At 41.5% G+C, this 16693-nt stretch overlaps 1 protein-coding gene across 2 annotated transcripts in view; it reads right to left on the reverse strand.

Annotated features, from left to right (window-relative positions):
• Nucleotides 1-16693, reverse strand: part of SLC38A1 (solute carrier family 38 member 1) — a 138510-nt gene that overhangs the window by 94313 nt on the left and 27504 nt on the right. The window contains exons 2-3 of one of the 2 annotated variants that reach the window (XM_077473017.1): nucleotides 13940-14130; nucleotides 2452-2541 (exon numbers count right to left, since the gene is read on the reverse strand). In XM_077473017.1, coding sequence (XP_077329143.1) covers nucleotides 2452-2541; nucleotides 13940-14058 — 209 coding nt within the window. In that variant the 5' untranslated portion in view covers nucleotides 14059-14130. The remainder of the gene's footprint in view (nucleotides 1-2451; nucleotides 2542-13939; nucleotides 14131-16693) is intronic. The other variant, XM_077473018.1, reaches the window with a different exon arrangement.

Raw genomic sequence — 16693 nt, forward strand, 5'->3', positions numbered from 1 at the left:
ATGATCAGATCTTTCTTCATCCACCATTGAAGACTTCTCTTCCTGGTGATCAAGATGAATATCCGCTGATGCAACGACTGTTTCTTCCACTGTGACAGGAAGCCTACTTGAAAAAACCTTAGGTGCCAATGGGCCCAGGGCAGTATCCAGATAGAAGATGGCATAGTCCCGATTAAACTCATACAACCTGACGCAGATAGGTCGGACAGTGATCTGACATGCATCATCTTCTTCTGCCACTTTCTGGTGTTGAACAACGCTCCTATGTAGATCATTGTCTGGGTTGGTGTAAGAAAACTCTTCTCCCAATTCAATAACCACCCAAATTTTGCCAGGGTGGAAAGCAAGATTTTCTTGTGCTCCAGAAGCTAATCCAGGCTGAGAGCTAGTAACAAGATGTTGTCTGGGTAATGAAAAACTCTCATCCCTCTGTCCCTTAGAGGAGCTAGAACTGCAATTAGGATCTTCAAAAATACCCTTGGGGAGGTGCAGAGGCCAAAGGGGAGACACTGGAACTGAAGATGCATTTGCCCTACTGCCACCCTTAGATATTTTTGGAAGGCAGGGAGGATAGGCACATGGAAGTAGGCCTCTTGGAGATCCACTGAGATCATCCAATCTCCTGGTTGCATCTGGATGATCGTTTGCAAGAATTCCATCTTGAAGGTGTCTAGATGAATGAAATGATTCAATCGTTTTAAATCCACCACTGGTCTCCAATCTCCATTATATTTGGGGATCAGAAAAAGGGTTGAATAGAACCCTGTGAACTTCTCGGAGGGAGGAACAGGGACTACTGCTTGTTGGACGTGTAATAGGAGTAGAAACTTTTGCAGTGCTTCTGCTTTATGCGGTTAGACCAGAATTCTTGTTAGGGCAAATTAATCTTGCGGAGGATGATTTGAGAACATCCAGAAATGCCCAAAACGGACGGTGGATACCACCCAAGGATCTTTGCAATGGTTGGCCCAGACCTTGGAGAAGCAGCTTAGCCTGGCTAAGGAATCCCCTGGGGTGGCCTCGTGTCAAAAGGGTTTTGCTCCATCCTGGGAGTTGGGAATACTCCTCTGTTTACTAGACTTTAAGAAGGTGACTTAAGTGCTTCTCCAGTTCCTTTTAGGATCTCTATTTTCATGGAACTGAGACAAATTCCTATTCCTGGAAGATTGAAACTTGGAAGAAAAAGCCAGAGAATGTCTCATCCTTTTGTCTCAAGGGAGTAAATGTGACTATCCCCAAATAGTGCCTTCCCGTCAAAGGGGATCCTGAACCAATTATGCTTAGAGGCTGCATCAGCCGCCCATGGTTTTAGCCACAAGGCCCTTTTGGCCATAATTGTATACAACATGGTTGTGTCGAAAACCTTATTGCATCGATGGGCGCTTCCCCCACAAAATCAGCTGAGAACTTGAGCTCTTCCAGTGCTTTAATGATATAATCTTTTGGGATGTCTTGTCGGATGGCCACCTCTACGTTTTCCGTCCAGACTCTAATTGCATTGGAGACTGATGTCAACGCCTCTGCTGGCCTGCAGGCACCCTCGGCTGACTGGTAGACCCTTTTAAGGTCTGAATCAATGCACCCATCTAAAGGATCCTTAAAGGAGGCTGAGTCCTCCATTGACAAGATGATGTTTTTGGTTAGGCGAACAACTGCAGCTTCAACAACCGGGGAGGTGTCCAAAAGAACTGTGTCTGACTCGGCTAAAGGGTAATGTTTATGCAACCGGTTCAAGGAAAGACTCTTCTCTGTATTTTTTAAATTCATCCATGAAGAGGTCCTTCATTTCCTCCATAAGCGGGAATAAGGAGAGTCTTTTCTTCAAAAAAGGAAAATAAGACCTTGACTTCTTAGGAGGTTTTTCGACCTTTTCCCAGTCTATAGCCTGCTTTACTGCTAACACAAATGGCTGGACTAAAGAAAAACTGAACCCCCAACGGGTCAGTCTCATCCACTAAATCTTCTAACTCATCCTTGTCCCCTCCCCATCCTTGTCCCCTCCTCCTGCTCTCCTGTCGCAATCTGCTGGGGAAGTGTTGATCCCAATAGTTCTGCTAGTGAGTTCTTAACAACTTTTTTGATCAGATCTGTAACTTTCTGAGTTTCAGCCTTCCCTTGAGCGGCATAGCTTTGAAAACAAATCTTGCAGACCAGTTTATCTGTCATAGGAACAGCACCGCATGCCCGACATTTTCTTGAACTTTCTCATCTGGGAGAATTTGTTGATGTCTTTTGGAAGAAGATCTCTCATCAGAATGACGTTGTGATCTAGACAATCAACTGCGTTCAGGGCTTGGATGGGAAATACCTCCATGATGGCCAGAAGTCCTGTTAGACCTATCTTGGCATATAAGGCTGAAACAAAAGGTAACAGCGTAAAAGCACCTTTTTTCTTTAAAAAATTATTATTTTTTTTTGTTTATTTTCAGGAACCAAAGTGCATGTCCTTACCTAAGTAAACAAGGGTCTTGATCTGATGGCGGCTGACTCATTGCTGTGGGGGCAGACAGTAGCAGCTTAGAAGAAAGGACAGAAAACACACTAGCAAGAAAAAGAAGGGAAGACAAAAAAAAGAAGAGAAAAGATTTCAGATATACACCATGCTATGGCTCAGAGCGCCATCCACACAAAAAAATACCTTAAACAAAATATTGCCTACCCTTACTATACCTTCCCCCTATTTTCATTTCCTCTCTTCTCTTTTTTTTTCTGCAACCATTGAAGAAAAAATAATTTTCACCTGCCAGAGCACATTAGACTGAGGGCATGCAGGAGCACTCAGCACAGACAACCTGCTGCACCAAAGCAAGCTGCTATACTTATCTCCCCTCCTCCTTAAATAGGGCAAGGGGAGGAGAATGGAGGGCGTGGGCATAGTCTAATGCCCGCCCTACCCATCCTCTCACAGTCAAGACTAAAGCTTAAGCCGACTCCCTCAAGGAAGATGGCGCCGGGGTCCTCAGCCCATTGCACATGCGCCGTATGGAGGCCGATGCCGCCCACGTCCCGCCCACAGTTTCCAATTCATGGAGACAATGAGGGAACCGATGGCGACACTCTCTCCCAGCATGCTTTGCCACAAATATGATCGGCTGAGAAATTATTTCTATTCACAACCTGAACTCACTGTGGTCTTGTCATTCTAATGCACCAGATTTAGGCTTAAGGCAAAAAAGTCAGAGGATACAAAGACCAATTAGCCAGGCTAATTACCGCCTAGCATAACTAAATTTCCTAGCAACCCTGCCTAATACCAGGGTGCTAAACCCCCCCCCCCCCCACCAAGGGAAACTACGTCTCGGAGTTTGCAGAAAAAAAACAAAAATACTCTCAAGCCTGAGAGTGGATATCCAGGCAAAAACTGGGAAAGGTGGGGTAATAGGGAAGGACAAACAAAGTAACAATACATGTGGCGTACCACATGAAGTAGGTATACATAACATATGTACAAAGGCAAGTGGCAGTTCACACAAGGGCAGATAAATAAAAGACAGTATTTACAGTTTTACGTGTGGCGTACCACCCGAACAAGTGAGGGAAAAATACAATAATAGTAGCCTTATATCCTAACTATCTATCTACTATATCCCCCTGTAAAGAACAGAAAGTTCAGCATTGTTATACAAGCTGCGGTCAATGTCTCTCCTTAGCCAAGGAAGACTGGATGGGTGATGTAACACCTGAAAGAGAAGAAAACAGAGCACAGAAACACATCCTATTCCTATAGCAATACAGTGTAATATGTACAAAACTGAAGTTTGTTCACTCTCAGCTAAGAGCAACAAAGTGGTGCAAAAATGAACACAGTAATATCTCAATATACATTTATATACTTTAGCAATGACTATACCTAAAGGTATGTACAGTTGAAAATGGGCCCCACCCCCTCGAGGGTGCCACCCCTTTTCCATAGCAATACTGGAAAATAACTTTTACTTATCGATCCACATTGAAATATTAGCAAAGCTGCAATAAAGACTCACTCAGGTTGGCACTCTCACGCCACCTAGTGGTCAGTACCAGAGAACAGTCCTTGTGTGAACTGAATTCAGTAATTCAAGTTTCAAGGTGAGACCTTGCCCTTTTTTGCCACAGCATATCCTACCTAACTAACTAAACACCCCCAGTGTCCTTGGAGCCCCAAGTCCATCAATATTCCCACTTGAGGTGCAGCAACACAGCAACAACTTTGCCCAGCAGTTTCCCTTCTTCATAGGGACAACTTCGGGGACAGGGTGCATGGCTGTATACAACCAGCATTTTAGCCATGCCAACATGCAAGGGACCGTAATTCTTGAAGAACTTGTCCATCTTCTTGGTCAATGGGATCCCCTTGCAATTTTAGGATATCCCAGTCTGTCCTTAGCACAGCCGGAGACTGAGAATAATTTTCCTCATTAATGAAGAACAAGACATGCTGAAGTCTCTCAACTTCAAATCAGCATGTCACTTTTCAGAGGGAGACACACTGGAAATTTCCATGCACCGGCCAGCATGACTCTTGGGGGACACTTTCTGCAACTGCTGGAATTTAGGAACACAGTCCAGAGGAACAGCACGGGAAGGAATGTCCCCGTATTAAGATTTTTCAAGTGTGGAGCAACTTCAGGCAAAGTCAACACAGCTCCACTAGCTACTAATAGCAACAAGAATCAAGTAGGTGAACAGACTTTCCAGATGCTCCAATAGTGGTGAGGCAAGGTTGCCCATCAACTTGATTAGGCTTCCAAGCAATGACACAGTCTGGTTAACTCAGCAACCATAATCCCAGGTTAGTGACAATAGGATTCTTGGCCCTTGCCACAGGCTGTAAGCACTGAGAGAACATAGTATGGACTATACATTCCTTAGCCCCTGCCACGGACTTCACATAGCTTTTCCTTCTTTTCTGAAACTTGCATGACAGAGAACATAAGATGTAGATGCAGGCAACCTCAGGCCTAATGCTGGAGGCTTGGATAGTAGAAAGAACTTCCTCTTCTCTAGGCTCACACTGTTGCTCAGCATCACTTTCAGACCACCTCTCAGGCCACAACATAGTATCCGAAATATAGTTCAGAGATCCAATCAGACAAAATATTGGAATCTGATTCAGTGGAATACTCTTTGGCAAGTTGAGTTTTGAACTAACAGCAGCAGACTTTTCAAACTCTGCCCCCTTAGTGGTCACAGGTTTTATAGTCTCCAGAGACACACTGCACTCACTTGCATCAGGCTTACCAGGTTCAGTTGTCTTCTCCCCAGTAGGTTTCATCATCAGAGAACACAGATGGACCCGACCACAGCCCTGGGAGATAACTGGGATACCTAACTTTGGAGCAGCTACAATGGTTGAAGGAGCAGCCACTTCAGTGAGCCGAGCGACAGCAGCAGGGTTCTCAGGAGCTTCCTGAGCTGTAATGGCGACACACTTCTCCCAATTCATTTGTAGTTCCCGTGGGGGTTGATCGATGGCTGCAGATGGGCATCGATTAGACTGCACTGATGGCAATGGTGAGGCTACTGGATTGAAGCCAATGGTGACACTGCTGCATTGATGGCAATAGTGAGGCTGCTGCATTGATGGCAATGGTGAGGCTGCTGCATTGATGGCAATGGTGAGGCTGTTGCATTTATGGCAATGGTGAGGCTGCTGCATTGATGGAACTTGGGAGGCTGCATTGATGGAACTTGGGAGGCTGCATTGATGGAACTTGGGATGCTGCATTGATGGAACTTGGGAGGCTGCATTAATGGTACTTGTGAGGCTACAGATGGGCACCGACCATTATTTTGCTTCAAAGTTCCTTATTTAAATTTTTTTTCCTGAAACTTCCCTCTTAAAATTAATGTGCTTGTTATATGCCTATGCATGTTATACCCCGATAAATAAGGTAATTGTACATTTTCACAACAATTAGAATTGGTAGAAAATTGATTGAAGATCCGAATCCTATTTGAAAAATAGCTGGTTGCTAAAGAGCAGCCCAGCAAGCCAGCCACCACGTTCATAACAACAGATGATTCATCTGCCCCGCACACATGATTGGATTTTCCGACAACAAAACCGTGGATTTTTTTCCCGAAGGATGTGGGCTCAAACTTGTCATGCATACCCACGGCCACACAAATGTTGCCCCAAAATTCCGAATGTGAGAATGCGGTGACGCACTACACGTACAACGGGCCAAGAAAAAGAAGTTCAATAACCAGTGTGGTTCCTTCTGCTTGATTCAGAGCATGCGTGAACTATTCTGCGACGGACTTGTGTACACACGATCGGACTTTCTGACAACAAAATTTTGTTGTCGGAAAATTTGAGAACCTACTCTCAAATATTTGTGTGCGGGTATTCTGACAACAAGCTCAAATATTTGTGTGCGGGAATTCCGACAACAAGCTCACATCAAACATTTCCCATCAGAGAATCCGACCGTGTGTACGCAGCAATCAGCTGTCAGCGGGGTCAGTAGGGTATATATATGGGATCCTGCCCTTCCGGATAGGGTGCGCACAAGCGCTCCACTGGCGGCTCGCTCACGCTGTGATCACACACAGCGGGTGCTCAGCGGTTGGTACCACGGACTCAATGTCTGCCGACACCCGCCAATTCTTCAGTACACAGCAACAATGGCGCTCTCCCTGTGTAAACAAGGCAGATTGCCGTTCTGTCAGTAGGGAAGGCATTGATCCTGTGTTCCTGCAAAGCAGGGACACAGATCTATGCCTTTCCTTAGTAAAAGCACCTCCCACGCTACACAAAATCAATACCTAGGCACACAGTTTACACCTTGATCGCCCCTGATATTAACCCTTTCCCAGCTATTATCATTAGTACAGTGACAGGGCATATTTTTTAGCACTGATCACTGTTCTAGTCTCACTGGTTCCCAAAAAGTGTCAAAAGCGTCAGTTGGTGTCCAAATTGTATACCGCAATATCGCAGTCCCGCTATAAGTCGCTGATCACTGCCATTACTAGTAATAAATAATAAATAAACAAAAATATCCCATAGTTTGTAGACACTATAGCTTTTGGACAAACCAATCAATATACTCTTATTGGGATTTTTTTACCAAAAAGCAGAATACATATTGGCCTAAACTGACGAAGAAATTTTTTACTGGAAATGTTTTATAGCAGAAATTAAAAAAATAAACAATACAGAAAAGAGGATAGGGATTTTCACAGTGCCTCAAAAAATTGTTTTTTCTTTTTCTTTTTTTTTCTCTTTATTTCAGAGGTGGCTTTTTTAATTATAATACAGAAACAGTATCATATTTAATAGAAAAATAGCAATTTTATTCAAATACAAAAAGTAAAAGCAATTTCCAAGAAATTTTATCGCTGGGGTCTTGGTTGAGGGTGAGCGCCTACTTTAAAGCTGTTTTTTTCAATGCCATTATATGTTTTGAATTGTTATTCTTTGATATTGTTTGGTAATGTATTCATTATATTTCTTTGTTTGATATTTTATTAGCTTGCACGTCCCCTGAGGAAGCCATCTGGCGAAACATGTCGGGACAGTGTGTATAGATCCTTTCTATTATGTCTTCTCTGGACCCCACCTTTATTAAACAAGCTTGTGAAATTGCTTTTACTTTTTGTATTTGAATAAAATTGCTATTTTTCTATTAAATACGATACCGTTTCTGTATTATAATTAAAAAAGCCACCTCTGAAGAAAAAAATGTTTTTTTTGAGGCACCGTGAAAATCCCTATCCTCTTTTCTGTATTGTTAAATGTTTCTTCCCTGGGATGTGGTGCTAATGATATACTGGGTGTCCTCTGGCCATTGGACCAATTACAATTTTGCTAAAAAAAATATATATATTTTTTTCTAAATTGACATTCTTTGTTTATAGCACAATAAATAGCACAAAAACAGAGGTGACCAAATACCACCAAAAGAAAGCTCTACTTGTGGGGAAAAAATGGCCATACATTGTCAGTTAAAGTAATGCAGTACCATATCGCAAAAAAGGGCCTGGTCAGGAAGGGGGCTAAATCTTCCAGAGATCAAGTGGTTAAGTATGTGGCTGGCTTGATGGCCCCCTCCTTAGCAATCGAAATGGAATTCAGATTGGTCTATCAATTTTCGACTGATTCGAATTCTAAACATTCCAAAAATGTTAAATTCGTTAGAAAATTAATAAAAGAAGCAAGACTAAACAAAATGAGATTAAACGAATTCCGGAAACAAAACAAAATGAGTAACATAATGAATATACTCAAAACAAAGCAAAACAAATTTTTCTGTTCTGCACATGTCTAGTTCCTACAGACATCATTGCCATATACAGTATACAGTATAAAAAACATTTAGCAATTTTGTATGGGAAGTTGCACTCTGCAAGGGAATTTGCTCCAGAGCTTAGAGAATGTAGTGAAGTTAATACTCAATACAATGCCAGGAAAATAAAATAAGCAGCACTTTCCCTGAATATGATTGGATGATGGAAGTTAGCAAAGTTTTACCTCATTCACTAAGTTTTGGTGCAAATTTTCCTGCAAAGTGCAACTTTTTTGTAGAGTGAAAAGCCTATTTTCTCTTAGTTAATCAACCTGATTGTCTTTAATTCCTCCTGGAAAATGTTATTGCATTTCCTGACATGTGACTGTGCCCTGGCAAGCTTGTGGCAATTCCACCTCTGACGACTGCTATTCTCAGGTGACTTGGAGGAAAATTTGGTGATGTCACTGCCGTGTTTGTCCTTATTCTCATATTCTAAGGGCCTACTGGAGACAAAGCTGTACGTAATGACCTGCAGTGATAAGATGTTCCTGCTTCTGCTTCATTCAGTCTCTGAATCTGTGCTACTCCAACCCTCCTGCCGGTTTTTGATAATTACCCCACTAGTCCTCACCACATCAGATATCAGGGGTCTCTAACATCAGGAAGTGAAGCTCTGCATCTTTACTAAGATGGTCACCTCCCCAAATAGACACAGTGTGGAACATGGCTTGATAAATTGGCCCTGGCGGAAGATCAACTTTTAGGAGCCTACAAGCAATTCTGATGATTAGCCCTTTGTCCCCCCTGTGTGTCTTTTGTTTGCCATGACTACAACAGTATGGGCCCTATTTGAAAGCTTCTGTCTATATATAGAATGTATATAAAAACTATATGCATGCACTACAACTGGGTTCCAACAGGGAGCCTCAAATATATTGCCGAATAGTGGTTTTGCCAAGATTTGTTTGTTTAGGTAGAACAACTCAATAAAACTACATATTATATATTAAAATGTAGGATAATGTCATATAATAAGCATTTTTTGGCAATTTTATCACATTTTCAATAATTTTTTTAATTGTTTTTATGATACAAAATTTGTTAGCCAGCACCACCAGAACCAACCAGGATTACCAGCTATTGGGACCCAACAACTACCAAAGTACTGTGAATGGCCAAGTGTAGTGAGCCAGCAATGACTTGTGCTTTGAAACCCAGTGCTGGAACAATCACGACAATAACATAATTTAGCCATAAGCTATTTCTCCTTTTTGAAGAGGCTTATTTACAAGTATTTTTCACAAAGTGTAGGCTTCAGTCTCTGTGTTTTCCCGTAGTCGAGTGAATGTGTTCTATACTTCATTTTGATCTTTTCATGTCTTAGGCCGCGTACACACGGGCGGATTGTATGGCTTACTTAGTCCGTCATACAATCCGACGGACAGTCCGTCATACTTTCGAATGAACGGACTTGACCACACACGGATGCACAAACAGTCCGTCGAAAGCTTGCGCGTGTCGTGACGTGAACAGCACGTACGACGGGACTAGAAATAGGAAGTCCAATACACAGCAAAGCAACCTTCCGCTGTGTAAATCCTGTCTGAGCATGCGCCATTCTTAGTCCGTCGAACTAGCCTACTCACGAGCGGATTGTCCGCTGAAACCAAATTATGACGGACAGTATTACGGAAATTCCAAAATACTTAGTACGCCAGACTGCACGCTGAAAAAGTCTGCTGAAGCCCACACACGAGCGGACTGTCCGCTGAAATGTGTTTCGGCGGACTAAGTAGGCCATACAGTCCGCCCGTGTGTACGCGGCTTTACTGTTTGAGAGCCCCGTCCCTCCAGCCTAACTAGACAGCAGCAGAAGATAAATCCAGAAACCTCTCCAGCATGATAACTCAATATTAGACATTGAAATCTCTGTCAGAAGCAGTAGAAAAATCTATTCACTGATTAACTTGCATAAACCAACCTAATATGTTCTTTATAAGTCTCTTTGCTATAGCTCAATCTGTTATAAATGTTATACCAAAATGAATGGTTAACATAAAATTATGATCATTTCTGTAAACTCAGAAAATCCACACACGGGCTAAAACTTGCCTTTAATGTTTCAGTGAAAGCATGTTTTTTTTTAAATGCAGTATGCAGACATATGTTAGATTTAAAAACACCCCATACAACATAATAGGATGTTTGTAGTTTACATGTTAAGAATGTGAATTAGGGCAAATAGATTGTTTACTATGTTTACTTAAAAGTTATTTTTCTAGGCCAAGAGAATTATTTCAAAATTCAATCTTGTTAACATGTTGAAGTTGGTAGTTATTATCCAGGAATTTCAGGTCCGCGCATTGGATCCATTCCTTTATTAGAACTGACAAAATATATAATATGAATATAATAAATATATTAATCTTTGAAGTGTTACTAAACCCACAACAGTAAAATCAGTCTGTATTTGCAGTAATGCATGCTTGTTATACTCACTGTGGAACCTAAGGGGTCAATCTTCTGAATTGTGTAAAAATGCTGTTTGATCCTGTCTTTTCTGATGCTCCCCTTCTTCCATTGTCCTCAATCCAATCTCTTGATAGTACAGAGCCTTGGAGACACTGCACATGCTCAGTTTGGTGCGTATTGCTAGAGAGGTTTTTTTCTTTTCTTGGGAGAAGAGTACATGTGATCAACACAGGGCCAATCAGCTCTGTCCAGACAGAGGGTCAGGGGTCCTGCAGCCTCATAGGACAATCATCATGAATGAAAACTCCTCCCACAAGCTTTAACTAGACACCGATAGAAGTCACAAGACTGCTATATACTGCTGATGAGAAAAGATATTTAGCAGTTTATATTTACTAAAATGATTTAATTTCCATGTTCTGCGTACTGTGGGAGAACAGATAATGTGAATGCATGGTCCTGGGTTTAGTAACACTTTAAAGTGGTTGTAAACCCTTACAACCAACTTTGACCTACAGGTAAGCCTAGATTAAGGCTTACCTGTAGGTCCAAGAAATATCTCTTAAACCTATACGGTTTAGGAGATATTAACCCGAAGATAGCCACCGCTGTCTACGGCACATGCGCCGTAGACAGCGGCGTGCAGGCGCACTGGGGCAGGCCGCAGACCGCGGCAATATGCCGCGAGTGTGGGCTCCTACACGCATGCGCGGGAGTGATGTCTTCGCGGCTCCGGCGGATCACATCGCCGGAGCAGCGAGACCCGGAAGTCGCTCTGGGATACATGGCAGCGGCGAAGAGGAAGACGGAGGACCGCTTCGGGGTAGGTAATTTATTCATAATGAGCTAGTATGCTATGCATACTAGCTCATTATGCCTTTGCCTTACAGGGTGTGCTTTTTTTTATTTTTTTATTTGCCTTTACTTCTTCTTTAATAGCTTTACTAAAATGTTAAACTCAGCAACCAGTATTGGATAGGATTATAAACACGTTAAATGGAACATAATGATTGTTTTTCCTTAGCTCACAGTAAATGTTTTCTCAAAGCAATGGAAGATGGTTGGAGGCTTTGGTGCATATTTATAGAAGGGTTAAATCCAGTATTGATATACATACTGTATAGGTAATCTTTGGAGCCTTTGTCTTTTTGCTACATTATTTTTCATCTTCATACTCAATAAAATGCTTCTGTTGCCTTTGCTGACGTGTTATTTGCTGGCTGTGATATTGATCTTCTTGCTTCAGTAATTTGAGCTACTAAAGCTGGCCATACATGTCTAAAATTTTGGGTCGATTCCTGCTGACTTGGCTGAAATTTAAGTCATAGTGGGTCCTGTTGGCACCACCCCCCCCTATTAAAGTCAATTTAAAATCAACTGAGCCAGGTGGACAATAATCCACCAAATCCTATCTGATGCATTCACTGTTCAAGTATTCAAGCAGCTATGGGTGCTGTGGCTGCCTGAATAAAAGCTATCAATGGAGACTCCTCCATCCATTATGTTTTTTCTTTTGATCTCCGAATACAAAACATGCATGGCTAGTTTTACCCAAATGCATCATACTGATGAAGGCTTGTGACTTTCATTATATACATTTTGATTCAAGGTAAGCAACTCAGAATGTACTGAAGTCAAAGGGTTAGCTGGGCAGCTTGCACTTTAAGAACAAGATTAACAATGCAGCCCCCATGTTTCTGATAGCAAAAGTTGAATTCCCTGCAGTCTCATAGAGTGTTCTAGTCCTATGGGCTACATTAGTTTATCCAACTTGGGATGATACACATCCCTTTGGATTTCCATACAGAAAGGTTTAAAAACAAGCAATTCTGGGGTTGATTTACTAAGACTGGAAAGTGCAAAATCTGATGCAGCTTTGCATAGAAACCAATCAGCTTCCAGGTATTTTGGAAAAGCTTAAAAAAACAAGCTGAAGCTAAAAGCTGATTGGTTACCATGCACAGCTGCACCAGATTTTGCACTCTCTAGTTTTAGTAAATCAACCACAAAGTGTCACTAAACCAAGGAGTCTGCATTCACTATATCTGATCTCCCACAGCACACAATAGACTCCCTGCAGAGGTGGCTCTGGCCAGCTCAGTAGATTGCTTTAAGGAAGGCCTGGATACTTTCCTAAATGTACATAATATAACGGGGTACTGACATTTATAGGTAAAGTTGTTCCAGGGAAAATCCGATTGCCTCTTGCGGGATCAGGAAGGAATTTTTATCCCCTGCTGTAGCAAATCGGAGCATGCTCTCTTGGGGGTTTTTGCCTTCCTCTGGATCAACTGTGGGTATAGAATTGGGTATATTGGATTGTACGATTTTTTTTTTTTTTTATTGATTAAACTGGATGGACTTGTGTCTTTTTTTAACATAACTAACTATGTAACACAGTACACAGAACATGGCAATGCAATTATTTTAGTAAATATAAACCGCTAAATAGCCTTTCTCATCAGCAGTATGTAGCAGTCTTGTGACTTCTATCAGTGTCTTGTTAAAGCTTGTAGGAGTTTTCATTCTCCTCTAACTGTCCTATGAGGCTGCATGACCCCTGACCCTCTGTCTGGACAGTGCTGATTGGCCACATGCACAAAGGAAAAAAAAAACCTCTCTAGCAATATACACCGAAGCGAGCATGGGCAGAGCCTTTTTACACAATGCAGAGGATTAACCCCTTAGGTTCCACAGTGAGTATAACAAGCATGCTTTATGAATATACAGACTGATTTTACGGTTGTGGGTTTGATAACACTTTAAATATTGAGTTAGGCTGGAAAGCCACTTTAAACCACAAAAAATTTGCAGCAGAACAGCTATTTATTAACGTAAATAAGGCTATTGAATGCTTATTTATAATTGGTTGCAAAGAGTTCCAACATACCTGTACTGGGGTCAAGCAAGCTTTCGGTCTTTGTCCTTGGGAAAGGACCAATTTTATGCACACTAAAACATTGTCAAATTCTGAACAAACAGTAAAAACACTTTACTACTATTTTAGTGCTGTAAATCATGTTTATACTTTTGTGTCCATCAGGTCCTATTTAAGCTTTTCTTTCTTGGTTGAGCACTGATAACAATTATATTCAAAGGTCAAAAAAAAAATCCCAGGAAACATGCTCAGTCAAAACAGAGCAAACAATATTTCTTGACTACAGTGATATGATGGAATTTTAATCAGATGTAGTTAATAATTAGTAAGATGACTGTAGTTTCAGTGATACATATCTAGGAACATTACCCACCTGCTGATACGATTACCATCTGCCTCACTGAGCTCATTGGAATCATTGCTGATATTATCATCCTCTGGCGTGTTCATGTTCTGCAATTCTGTCAATTCCAAACCGTTTTTGAAAGGCATTTTCCAAGCTTGTTTCCGGTCGCTAGCTTTTATTTAATATGTATTTTTCTCTGTGTATACTTAGCGGTGAACCTTGGAAAAAAATATAACGTTTTGTGAATACAAATGTACATCGTCACATATTCATTCATAATAAGTCAAGTCGAGAACTGTATACATCACTTGTAGCCCCAATCAATAAACAGTTTTGGATAGAGCAGGGAAGGATAATGCCCCATACACACGGTCGGATTTTCCAATGGAAAATGTGTGATCGGAATCATGTTTTCGGAAAATGCTACCGTGTGTGGGCTCCATCTGACTTTTTCAATCGGATTTTCCGACGCACAAAGTTTGAGAGCAGGATCTAAAATTTTCCGACAACAAAATCCGATTGCATAAATTCCGATCGCGTGTAGACAATTCCAATGGACAAAGTGCCGCGCATGCTCAGAATAAACTAAGAGACGAAAGCTATTGGCTACTGGCCCGTTTATTGTGCCGACGTACGCGTTTGACGTCACCTCGTTCAGAGCGATCGGATTTTTAGACAACTTTATGCGACCGTGTGTATGCAACACAAGTTTCGGCCAAAATCCTTGGAAAAAATCTGACGGATTTTATGGTCGGAATGTCCGACCGTGCGCATGGGGCATTAGAATTCAGTCATGTTTTATATATTGAAAGTAGAAGAAATGGGAAGCTGGATCTTTTCAAAGTTCTCATTTCAAGTGTTCAGGTGTTCTCATTTCATAATTAGCATAAGCAGTGTACAAGGAATAAAGTAGAACTTCACCTAAAATGTCAAGTTCCATCAATCCTCCTCGTTACTCCTCTTCTGCCTGTTTTAGAATTCATTTTTCATTTTTTTTTTGGATTGGGTACCTATTTCTTGCAGGTACCTGCTCCCACCTCACCCCATCCCCTCACCCACATCCTCCTGGGACATTTCAAAGGTCCCAGGAGGCTGAGGGACCATTCAGGAAGCATGCACAGTGTTGGGGAGCTGGCTGTGAAACACCAGGAAGTCACACCTGATTTCCCACTTCCAAGATGGTGGTGCCAGGGACCCAGAGCCAGTCAAAGAACCAGCCATGGTGAAGACAGCACTGAATCCCTGGGCTGGTAATTGTCTTTTTGTTAAAAGTAAGCAGCTACAATGTTTGTATCTGCTGACTAATATTTCTTTTCAGAAATGGCCGAAGCTCCTCTTTAAGCAGTTTTTCCATGAGTGTTGGTTGACAGTCAGCTCTTTGCACGAGTTGAGCATACTTCCCAAAATTTTAAGATGGGAATGAGGGACAACTACTAATATACATATGTGGGCATAGGACATGCCCCCTGCCACACCCCCTTAAAGGAGAATAAACCAAAAAAAGGTTAATTAAATCCACAAGGGCTTGTTTGTACCACTACTATTCCTTTATATTGGCTTTCAAAATGTACAAATTCAGCAATTTCCAAATTGGATGAAAGGTTTAGCACTGGGAAACACTTTTTGAAAGATAAAAAGTGCATTTTATATACAACTATATGGTTTAGACCAAAATGAGGAAGAAAGAGGGACAGAGGGACATTGCTTCAAATCAGGGACAGTCCCTCACAATCAGGGACAGTTGGGAGGTATGGAGTTGAGGCTTAGGTCTGCAATGAAAAAAGTGCAGAACAGAACATATAAAGTCCAGATTAATTTTATTCAGATTCTTCACCATAAAAATTCAAAATATTCCCTCTGTGTATACCCAGACCCTTTGAACTCACTAAATGTATTTTATGATTTAAGAATCTGAATAAAAAATATTGCCTTTATACTTTCTGCTTGTGGTACCTTGCTTTTTGTACACCCAGTCCCTAATCGAGGCTTCATATGTTGTGTCCCCCCTTTGTGAGATTTCTCCTTATTTTCTGTTTAACATTTGTTCGGTGGACAGGAAGTGAGGAACAATCTCCCCCACAAGAATAAAGTCAGCAGTAAAAAATCTGGCAAATGTTCTCCCCTTCCCTTCTTTACTAAAAAAAAATAAGTAAACAATTGCTGCATGTGACCCTGTTAGGAAAATCTCCACCTCATTCCTTTTCTTTCTTACAGCTGTAAAATAGACATACTCCAGGAACAATAATACGACATACAGTGCAGAAACACCATATTGTGTCTGTTACATATACACAAATCAAATCATAAAAAAAGTGCAAAATTGTTCAGAAAATGCTCACAATTGACCAAAAGTTCCTTTTTAACCAACCTAAAAGAATCAACCTTTGCTCTCTGTGTCCATAGAGATGTAGATTAAATGGGCCACAAAAACAAAACAAACCACAAATATTGTTACTCCATTTGTTTTAGTAAAACTACTTAATAAACTACTTAGTAAACTTTAAGGCCTCATGTACACTGCTGCTGGTAAACTGACATTTAGGAGGAGTTGGGCATTTTTTTCAGCTGCTCCTGAACTCTCCTCTGTTATCTTATCAGTACATGTACACAGGGTCGTTTGACCGCTTGCTGACCGCCACCTGTATATTTACGTTGGTAGAATGGCATGGCTGGGCAAAGTAACATACCCGTACGTTACTTTGAGTTTCCCCTCATGCGCGAGCTCTGTAACTGTGCCCGTGGGACCCGCAGACTCGATGTCCACGGGAATACCCATGATCG

The sequence above is a fragment of the Lithobates pipiens genome, unplaced genomic scaffold, assembly GCF_037356315.1.
Source record: "Lithobates pipiens isolate NorthernLeopardFrog02 unplaced genomic scaffold, aLitPip1_a1.2 Scaffold_8, whole genome shotgun sequence".
Classification (NCBI taxonomy): domain Eukaryota; kingdom Metazoa; phylum Chordata; class Amphibia; order Anura; family Ranidae; genus Lithobates; species Lithobates pipiens.